Source organism: Entelurus aequoreus, linkage group LG19, assembly GCF_033978785.1.
Source record: "Entelurus aequoreus isolate RoL-2023_Sb linkage group LG19, RoL_Eaeq_v1.1, whole genome shotgun sequence".
Lineage (NCBI taxonomy): Eukaryota > Metazoa > Chordata > Actinopteri > Syngnathiformes > Syngnathidae > Entelurus > Entelurus aequoreus.
Genome location: NC_084749.1, coordinates 15,247,523 through 15,258,675, shown reverse-complemented (window position 1 = coordinate 15,258,675; position 11,153 = coordinate 15,247,523). Strand labels below are relative to the sequence as shown.

General features: G+C 36.8%; 1 protein-coding gene across 1 annotated transcript; it reads left to right on the top strand.

Moving 5' to 3' along the window:
• Positions 1-3,326: 3,326 nt before the first annotated feature.
• On the top strand, positions 3,327-9,260 carry gorab (golgin, rab6-interacting). Its single transcript, XM_062027504.1, has 5 exons — positions 3,327-3,530; positions 4,087-4,375; positions 4,444-4,545; positions 4,620-4,760; positions 7,639-9,260. Exons 1-5 carry the CDS (start codon positions 3,476-3,478, stop codon positions 8,021-8,023), a joined length of 972 nt encoding a protein of 323 aa, XP_061883488.1. The 5' UTR covers positions 3,327-3,475; the 3' UTR covers positions 8,024-9,260.
• Positions 9,261-11,153: the final 1,893 nt, after the last annotated feature.

Genomic DNA, 11,153 nt, shown 5'->3' with positions numbered 1-11,153 from the left:
CTCTAACAACCAAAAAGATGTTGTGTTCCAAATTAAAATTATTTACTGAACTTGTGTGAGCATATATATATATATATATATATATGTATATATATATATATATATATATATATATATATATATATATATATATATATATATATACATATATATATATATATATATATATATATATATATATATATATATATATATATATATATATATATATATATATATATATATATATATATATATATATATATATATATATATATATATATATATATATATATATATATGGGGGTACTAGGATGACAGGGGATGCAAAACAACATGGTCACTACTGCCTAGTTTCTCTTGTTATATTCTTATTTTACTGTTATGTTTTTATTCTCATTGTTGCTTTTTATTTTTATTCTTATTGTAATATTTTTCTATTTTGTTTCCATTTATACCCCCATTATTTATTTTTACTTTTTAAATTAAATCTCAATTCTGTACACTGCTGCTGGAATTTTTATTTTCCTGAGGGAACTCTCCTGAAGAAATCAATAAAGTACTATCTATCTATCCATCTATCTATCTATCTATCTATCTATCTATCTATCTATCTATCTATCTATCTATCTATCTATCTATCTATCTATCTATCTATCTATCTATCTATCCATCCATCCATCCATCCATCCATCCATCCATCCATCCATCCATCCATCCATCCATCTATCTATCTATCTATCTATCTATCTATCTATCTATCTATCTATCTATCTATCTATCTATCTATATATATATATATATATATATATATATATATATATATATATATATATATATATATATATATATATATATATATATATATATATATATATTTTTTTTTAAAGTACCAATGATTGTCACACACACACTAGATGTGGTGAAATTTGTCCTCTGCATTTGTCCCATCCCCTTGGGGAGCAGTGGGCAGCAGCGGCGCCGCGCCCGGGAATCATTTTGGTGATTTAACCCCCAACTCCAACCCTTTGTTGCTGAGTGCCAAGCAGGGAGGTTATGGGTGCATTCTATTTTAGTTACTTTATTGAGTTTACAACCCCCTGGTGCTGATTTGTACTGTTTTTGTACTTATTTTGAATATTATTATTTCTCGATTGTTTGTAAATGTTGCAGTTTATAAATAAAGCTTTATAAAAAAATATAAAAAAGATAGCAGTGTCCAAAGTATGGCCCAAATGCCATTTGTGGACTGCAGCTCATTTTGTGACCACCTTTGGCACAATCTAAATACTTTATTTTTAAAAAGCAATAAAAAGAGCAAACAGCTGAAATGTAACGAGAAAAAATAAAAAGCTGCCCATGCAGGCTAGTTTCTTTCTTTATAGCAGTCATTGCTCAAAAAATAATGATGAATCTAAATAAATGTTATGAATTAATGACCTATTCAAGGCTCCAATTACTTCACGCCGGAAATTTTACTTTGAAATATTTTTTGGGGAAAACATGGCAATTTTGTGTGTTTGCCATATAAAAAAACAAAGTTTTCTTTGACAAAAAAGTACATAAAAAAATATGAAAAAGTAATGAAAACGTATAATGGACAGATAGATTTGAATGTGATCTAGAAATTCAAGCATTGAAAATAAAATATATAAAAGATGAACTTTGTATTACACTTTTATGAGTGGGGCCCTTTTGTCTCTCCAATAATTTTAGTGGGACTTTTTTTTTTAAACTGTCATTCCGTACGGCACAAGCGGTAGAAAATGGATGCATGGAGGGTCATTGCTCAAAAGTAATACTGCATTGAAATCAATGTTGTTATGAATTATTGACCTATTCAGGGCACCAATTACTCAACATCAAATATTGCATATGGGATTAGCACCAGGAACCCCGAAACGGACAAGCAGTAGAAGATGGATAGACATTTACACAGTGTAAAATAGATGAATGCTGTTTAAATGCCCAGATTGAAGTGGGAATACAAAGATGCCGTAACTGAGAACGGTAGGCTGAATAGGTATATATTAATGTTCCAGAGGTACAATCGGTGTTACTCCACATACCACCTTGATCCACCTAATAAGAGCGGGGTTAGGATAATCCTTATACCCCACATGGTATGTCGTTTTGACAGTAGTGGTATGACAGTAGACTTTTAGTTACATCGTTATAAGTAACCTTTAATTGCAAATAAATAACTTTGGATGAATGTACTTTTAGTAATATAATATAAGCCTTATATCATATTAAGAACTGTTTTAAATCAGGCTAAATCTAAGACAACGGTTAGGGGTCCTTGAAACCATGACAACCACAACAAACGCTAGCGAACGTTACAATTTTAAATATTCCTTCTGACGAGCAATTTACATGTATTAAAAAAAAGCTCTCGTTTTCGGAGGTAGAACACAATATTACGTTATTAGTTGGGAACAAAAATATCATCTTACATTACATTAAGGAATGTTTTCGGATCAGGCTAAATCGAAGACAACCTTTAGGGGTCTTTGAAACCATGACAACCACACAAACGCTAGCTAACGTTTTAAATTAGCAAACCATTTCCTTTTGGTGAACGGCATGCGAATATAAAACAAAAATCCATCGTGCTCGGAGGTAGAATACATTATTAGTTGGAAAACAACGATTCATTTATATTACATTTAGAAATCATTTTAAATCAGGCTAAACCCAAGACAACCTTTCGGGGTCCTTGAAACCATGACAACCACACAAACACTGGTCAATGTTTCAAAGTAGCAAACCAATTCCTATTGGCAAACGGCTTATATCAAATACAAAAGCTCTTACGTTATTGGGTTAAAAAATAACGGTTAACTTACATTACATTTAGAAATGTGTTTAAATCAGGCTAAATCTAAGACAACATGTAGAGGTCCTTCGCGGGTCCCTGACGTGGCATTGGCCTTGGTCATAGATATAGAAAGTTAGAGACTTCTGCGTTAATAAAGACAATAATTCTTAAATCACAACTTGCTTATTCTTCAACCGGTTTTCAATACTTTATGTGGATATAAAAAGATGTGCTATTATTTTACAACACTATATTATTCTTACTTTTGTTTAATCTATGAAAGTCCTCACTTTGCCCCTACTAGCTTAGGCTCGCCGCGGGCACACAGCGAAAGGGGCGCGTCTCATTTAGCCATTCAAAACTAAGTCCTCACTTTGCCCCCTACTAGCTTAGACTCGCCGCGGGCACACAGCGAAAGGGGCGTGTCTCATTTAGCCATTCAGAACTAAGTCCTCACTTTGCCCCCTACTAGCTTAGACTCGCCGCGGGCACACAGCGAAAGGGGCGTGTCTCATTTAGCCATTCAGATCTATGGCACACCAGCATCGGACCTTTAGCAAAATGGCGACAGGCAGCGCATTCTTGTGACATTTTCTCTCAAAAGTGCATTTAGTTGTGATTTTTCGAACACTTTTTATGTTCATATTTCAAGTAGTGTATGTTTGAACTAAAACAATGAGCGAATGGGCGGGATTTTCAGAAGACGAACTGCGGAGAATGCAGCAGAAAGGTAACGTTGGTCTACTTTGTAAGACTGGTTTTTCGACATTGCGTGATGTCCCATTAAGTGTTTTTTTGATTGATATAAACTTTTATTAGTAGATTGCACAGTACAGTACATATTCCGTACAATTGACCACTAAATGGTAACACCCGAATACGTTTTTCAACTTGTTTAAGTCGGGGTCCACGTTAATCAATTCATGGTACAAATATATACTATCAGCATAATATAGTCATCACACAAGTTAATCATCAGAGTATATGCATTGAATTATTTACATTATGTACAATATTTACAATCCGGGGGTGGGATGAGGAGGGTTTGGTTGATATCAGCACTTTTCATCAGAGAAATGGACATTGAAACAGTGTAGGTCTGACTTGGTAGGATATGTACAGCGAGCAGAGAACATAGTGAGTTTAGAAAGCATAAGAACAAGTATATACATTTGAATATTTACATTTGGTTATTTACAATCCGGGGAGGTGGGATGTGGAAGGGGGAGGGTGTTAGTCAAGGGTTGAGGTTGACTGTTGTTCGCCTTGATTATTTTTTTTTGAAGAATCTAAGCTTGCCAACACGCGCAAGTCGAGATCGGGCAGCCGGGGTTTGCATCAAAGTCACCGGGAGAGAAATTTGCACCGGGTGGCTGATGAAAGTGCAGGGTTGTGTTCTACTGCACTACCGCCGGACCAGCAGCTCAATAAAGTGCCAAGCAAGGACGAAGCCAAGATGGCTCCTGCAGCTCCAACTGTCAAAAAGGAAGAAATGACACATGACAAGTGTCGAGAAGATGTAGAAGAGGAACCACTTCCGGATGTGAAGGAGCTGGATAAACAACAGATTCAACTGTATGTGTTTTTTAAAATATTTTCCATTAAAAAAAAACCTCTCAATGCTAAAATGTGGTGCTTTACAGCCGAGACCAGGCTCGCCTGGAGCAACTGCAACAGGAACAGAAGTCGATGGAAGAGATGAACAAGCGCAAGAAGGCTCTGCTCACCAAAACCATCGCTGAGAAGTAAGCGTCTTGATTACGTCACACGCTGGTGAGTACGATCCTTAACCTCGCTGCTCAAACTTTGTTCTCCCAAGGTCCAAACAGACTCAAGCTGAGGCTGTGAAGCTGAAGAGAATCCAGAAGGAGCTGCAAACCCTGGATGACATGGTTTCGAACGACGTCTGCATTCTGAGAGAAAGGATCGATGAAGCCAGCTGGGACTACGCCACCGCCAGGTAGCGACATGCACGCTAGTCAAGGAACCTATTGGACACGTGCAAATAAACCGAGAGGGTTTATCTGTCCATCGGTTGGGAGCAAAAGTGCGTCGAATATTGGAGTGAAGTTTTCTACTTGACTAACTTTTCTAAATATTAGGGATGTCCGATATTATCGGCCGATAAATACTTTAAAATGTAATAAAGGAAATGATCGGTATCGGTTTCAAAATTATCGGTATCTGTTTCAAAAAGTAAAATTTATGACTTTTTATAACGCCGCTGTGTACACGGACGTAGGGAGAAGTACAGAGCGCCAATAAACCTTAAAGGCACTGCCTTTGCGTGCCGGCTCAATCACATAATATCTACGGCTTTTCACACACACAAGTGAATGCAAAGCATACTTGGTCAACAGCCATACAGGTCACACTGAGGGTGGCCGTATAAACAACTTTCACACTGTTACAAATATGCGCCACACTGTGAACCCACACCAAACAAGAATGACAAACACATTTCGGGAGAACATCCGCACCGTAACACAACATAAACACAACAGAACAAATACCCAGAACCCCTTGCAGCACTAACTCTTCCGGGACGCTACAATATACACCCCCCGCTACCCCCTATCCACCCCCCAACTCCGCCCACCTCAACCTCCTCATGCTCTCTCAGGGGGAACATGTCCCAAATTCCAAGCTGCTGTTTTGAGGCATTTAAAAACAAATAATGCACTTTGTGACTTCAATAATAAATATGGCAGTGCCATGTTGGTATTTTTTTCCATAACTTGAGTTGATTTATTTTGGAAAACCTTGTTACATTGTTTAATGCATCCAGCGGGGCATCACAACAAAATTAGGCATAATAATGTGTTAATTCCACGACTGTATATATCGGTATCGGTTGATATCGTAATCTGTAATTAAGAGTTGGACAATATCGGGATATCGGCAAAAAAGCCATTATCGGACATCTCTACTAAATATTTAACTGTTTGAAACGTTTAACTGGTGAAAGTAAGATAAGTTAATCTAGCACAAGTAGTTGAACTAGTAAAAGTTGGAAAAAAATAACTAGTGAAAGTAGAAAGGTTAAATTAGTGAAGGTATTTAAACTGGTGAAAGTAGAACAGTTATTCAAGTTAAACCAGTAGAAGTACAAAAGTTAATCTAGTTAAAGAAAAGTTGAACTTACAAAAGTAGAAAACAAACTAGCGGAAGTAGTTAAACTAGCAAAATAAGAAGTAAATAAACAAGTAAGCAAAATTGAAAAGTTAAAAGTGCAAAAAGTAAGAAAAGTTAAACTAGCGAGAGTACTAAAACTAGTGAAAGAAGTAAAGTTAAACTAGTGGAAGTAGTTAAACAAGTGAAAGGAAGAAAAGTAAAATGGAAAAGTCAAACTCGTGAAAGTAAGAGGAGTTTAACTAGCCAGAGTCATACTTGCCAACCCTCCCGATTTTCCCGGGAGACTCCCAAATTTCAGTGCCCCTCCCGAAAATCTCCCGGGGCAACCATTCTCCCGAATTTCTCCCGGACAACAATATTGGGGGCGTGCCTTAAAGGCACTGCCTTTAGCGTCCTCTACAACCTGTCGTCACGTCCGCTTTTCCTCCATACAAACAGCGTGCCGGCCCAGTCACATAATATATGCAGCTTTTACACACACATAAGTGAATGCAAGGCATACTTGGTCAACAGCCACACAGGTCACACTGAGGGTGACCGTATAAACAACTTTAACACTGTTACAAATATGCGCAACACTGTGAACCCACACCAAACAAGAATGACAAACACATTTCGGGAGAACATCCGCACCGTAACACAACATAAACACAACAGAACAAATACCCAGAACCCCTTGCAGCACTAACTCTTCCGGGACGCTACAATATACACCGCCCGCTATGAGCATTTCAACTATTGAAAATTGATAAACTAATGAAAATAGTTAAACTAGTGAACGTAAGAAAAGTTAAATTAGTGAAAAGGTAAACTTTCGAAAATAAAAAGTTTAACTCTCGAAAGTACTATAGTGAAAGTAAGAAAAGTTCAACTAGCGAAAGTAGTTAAACTAGTGAGAATAGTTAAACTAGTGAAAGTAACAAAAGTTCAACTAGTGAGAATAGTTCAACTAGTGAGAATAGTTCAACTAGTGAAAGTAACAGTTTAAATTAGTGAAAGTAAACTAGTGTAACAAATCACTGTATAACTAATAAAATAAACTAGTGTAAGTAAGAACAGTTGAATTAGTCAAAGTAAACTAGTGAGAGAAATGTTTAACTAATAAAAGAAAAGTTCAACTAGCAAAAATAGTTAAACTAGTGAGAATAGTTCAACTAGTGAAAGTAAGAAAAGTTCCAATCGCAAGAGTTCTTAAACTAGTGAAATTAGTTATAGTAGTTAAAGCAAGAAAACATCAAAGTTCAACTAGTGAAAATAGATAAACTAATGAAAATATTTAAACTAGTGAAAGTAAGAAAAATTAAATTAGTGAAAATGGAAAAGTTAACCTATTAAAAATAAATAAATGTAACTTGCGAAAATAGTTATACTGAAAGTAAGAAAAGTTCAACAAGCAAAAGTAGTTAAACTTGTGAGAGTAAGAAAATGCAATTAGAGAAAGGAAACTAGTGAAAGAAAAACGTTTAACTAATAAAAGAACATTTGAACTAGTGAAAATAGTAAAACTAGTGAAAGTAAGAAAGGCATATGATAAAAATAAGTGATAGAAGAGCTGAGTTGAATGTATGTTTACCATGTTTGTAAGGACTAAGTTGGCATGTGTGATCCTTCTAGAATGTTCTAGTCGTTTGTGTTGTCCTGTCCTATTTGCGTAGTCAGACACGTTTTCATGGGCTTCACAAAATCCTTCGTGTGTGTCTCAGAAAGCGCTACGAGAAGGCAGAGACGGAGTACGTGACGGCCAAGATGGACCTCCACAAGAAGTCTGAGGTGAAGGAGCAGCTGACGGAGCATCTCTTCGCCATCATCCAGCAGAACGAGCTGCGTAAAGCTCACAAGCTGGAGGAGCTCATGCATCAGCTGCAGCTGCAGGCCACCGAGGAGGAGCTGGAAAGGCAGAGGGCGGAAGACGAGAAGACGTCAGAGCCACCGAGACCTCAGGAGAACGGCGTCGCGGACAATCAGGAGACAACGGCGCAGTCTGGACCTGCACAAGAGGAGGAGGAGGAGGATGGGGGCGTCCATGTGGAGCACCGACTCCCCGACCAAACTCAGCCTGAGCAAGATTCCCAAACAGCACAGACGTGACTTGTGTCATTTTTATGGACGTTTTAAAAATATTATTATTGATGAATCAGTGGGATGGATCCCAATACAAAAGGTGGTGGGAAAAGCCTACAAACATATTTATTGATGCTCTCCAGTCCAGTCTTGTGCAGGTCTACAATCTTGTCCCTAAGTTGGCACTTTTGAGTTTGTTTGTGTGACTTTCTTAAAGGTACAGGACTCATGCTTTGTGGGGGTCTCAATGCTACCTGTGATTAATACTTATGTCCCTCAATCAAATACAAATATATAAACTTAAGTGAAGTGAAGTGAATTATATTTATGTAACTCTTTTCTCTAGGGACTCAAAGCGCTTTACATAGGGAAACCCAATATCTAAGTTACATTTAAACCAGTGTGGGTGGCACTGGGAGCAGGTGGGTAAAGTGCCTTGCCCAAGGACACAACAGCAACGACTAGGATGGCGGTAGCAGGAATCTGAACCTGGAACCCTCAAGTTGCTGGCACGGCCGCTCTACCAACCGAGCTATGCCGCCCAATATCGTGTTGTTTTTTTTATACTGTGTACCATAAAGTGATGGATTTTCGGGATGGGTTTATTTTTGTTTTCATAAAAAACACAATATGATGTCTTGGTGAGAGGAATAATAATAATACTAATAATGTTGATGCACACTGCACTTTTTTAGCCATGAAGTCGAGTAAAATGTTTGGCAAGCTTTTTATTTAGGAGCTCGAGAAAGTGAAGTGCTGCTGTTTTTTTTTTTTACTGCTCGTACCAATAATTTACATTCTTTTCTTCATGCCAGCGTCACCACAAAAACTACACACACTGCAGCACTTTATTAATGTTTTCCATGCACAAATGTGTGTGTGTGTGTGTGTGTCTGCGGGCGCCACAATGGTTGCCCAATAAGATTTAAAAGGCTGCACACACAATGTTTTGTACGTTGCATGTGACAAACATGATCTTATAATATACATGTCAACTGTTGTGTGTATTGATCCAAGCATTATTAATAGTTGTACAATTCTTGTGGGGAAAATACACATGCTTCCATGTCAAGGCTTTTGTAATAAATTGGCAGTTTATATGAAAGCTGACTCAAAATGAATGTTACTCATTTGCTGTTTTGGTCTTTTCTGTGTGCTACTATTGTTAAAAATGTGATTTCTTCACTTTTTTCTTTCTTTTGCAGGACACATGAAAGTCGTATTTATATTTTTTGTGTCGTAAGGATACAAAGACATGATTATTACTGGTCTTACTTTGTGTTATAACTACACAAATTACATTTTATATCAACATGTCATTAAAACATATTATTTTTCTTGTCCATTTTAACTCTTTTATTTATTCAATGTTAAATAGTAATTGATACAACATTGAAATAAACCTTCCATGAAAAGGAGCATAAATAGATTTAAACATAATGTGAGTGTGAATGTTATCTATCTGTGTTGGCCCTGTGATGAGGTGGCGACTTGTCCAGGGTGTACCCCGCCTTCCGCCCGAATGCAGCTGAGATAGGCTCCAGCGACCCCCCGCAACCCCAAAATAGAAAATGGATGTATGGATAATATCTGCCCCTTATTCAGGCAAATACAACTCAGAAGACTATTAAGGCCATGTTTTTCTTTCTTTGCATACAAAAAATACAAAAGTAAAAAAAAAAAAGGAACATTTTATATATATTTTTGTATTATTGTATTAATAAAATTGATATATATTTTGTATAATTCTATATAGTTGAATTTATTGTGTTGACAAGACAGAGACCACAACAAAAACAACAACATTAGCAGATAACAACAAACATAGTGCCAATATTCATATTAAGAGATTAGTAATAGTAACAGTAATAATACAGTACTGACAGTGGTCATTGTTACACTATATTAATAATAATATTAGTTCGAACAACAGAATTTAGGAAGAAAAATAATATTTACCACTATTACCACCATTACTAGCACATACATCCAATGTAACAATAACAGCAGCGGTGTCTTAAATGAATTTAACTATTCTAATTCTAATTACAGTTATGCTATATACCAGGGGTGGGCAATTCATTTTTACCGGGGGCCGCATGAGCAACCCGAGCACTGCTGGAGGGCCACACCGACAATATTTCAATTAAATTTTGCTCAAATTATTTTTGATATACCGTAAGATAAATAATAATAATAATTATAATAATAATAATTTCATTTAACCTAACTTAACTTTATACAAAAGCAGATTGCTTTTGATGGTTTTATTTTTAACACTGTCTTACACAACACTTCCTGATGTATAATACAATGCAAAAATGTCAATTTCTGTCACTTTATCCTGCATCCTCTTTAAAAGTCCAACATTTTTCCCCGTCAGATTTGGACAACCATCTGTTGTCACACCTCCAGCTTGTCCCATTTCAGTCCTAACATGTCCAAACACGCATTTACCTATGTGAACAAGTCATTACCTGTGGCTGTCTCTTTAATTGACTGCATGGCTGCCAGCTACTCCGTGATTTGAAAGTCTGCAGTTATCCCACGTAAGAAGATGAGCAGCTGGGCGGTGTCACGTACATCGCAGCTCTCATCCAAAGCCAGCGAAAAACAGTCAAAGTCGGCCCTTCTGTTCTTCAGCTGAAGCTCCAAGTTTCCAGCGATGGTCTCAACCCGCCTCGTTACAGTGCGTCGGGAGAGTGACACGTTCTCAAATGTGCCCCTCTTCTCCGGGCATATCAGCGCAACAGAGTTCAATAAGCACTCCTTAATAAACTCTCTGTCATGTCGGATGTGGCCCGCGGGCCGCAGAATTCCCCGGTCTGCTATATACGGTAGTATGATCATAATGATAACACTATGCTAATGTGACTGTAGTTATTCTTTGTAATACAACATGATTTATAATTCATTATCATCATTGGAAAGCACATTATTAGATTGAACCTTAGTGATAAAAATGAAAATTATATTAGATTCATTCTTTAATATTTTTTTGTTTTTGTTTCTGATATAACAAACCAAAAATACTTGTTTAGGACTAATATAAAATGAAGTGTAGCGCGCTAAAACATTTGTTATTATGTTGTTATCATTATCATTGATTATTCTGTTCTATATTTGACTATTTTCCCAGGTGACAAGGAGGATGATG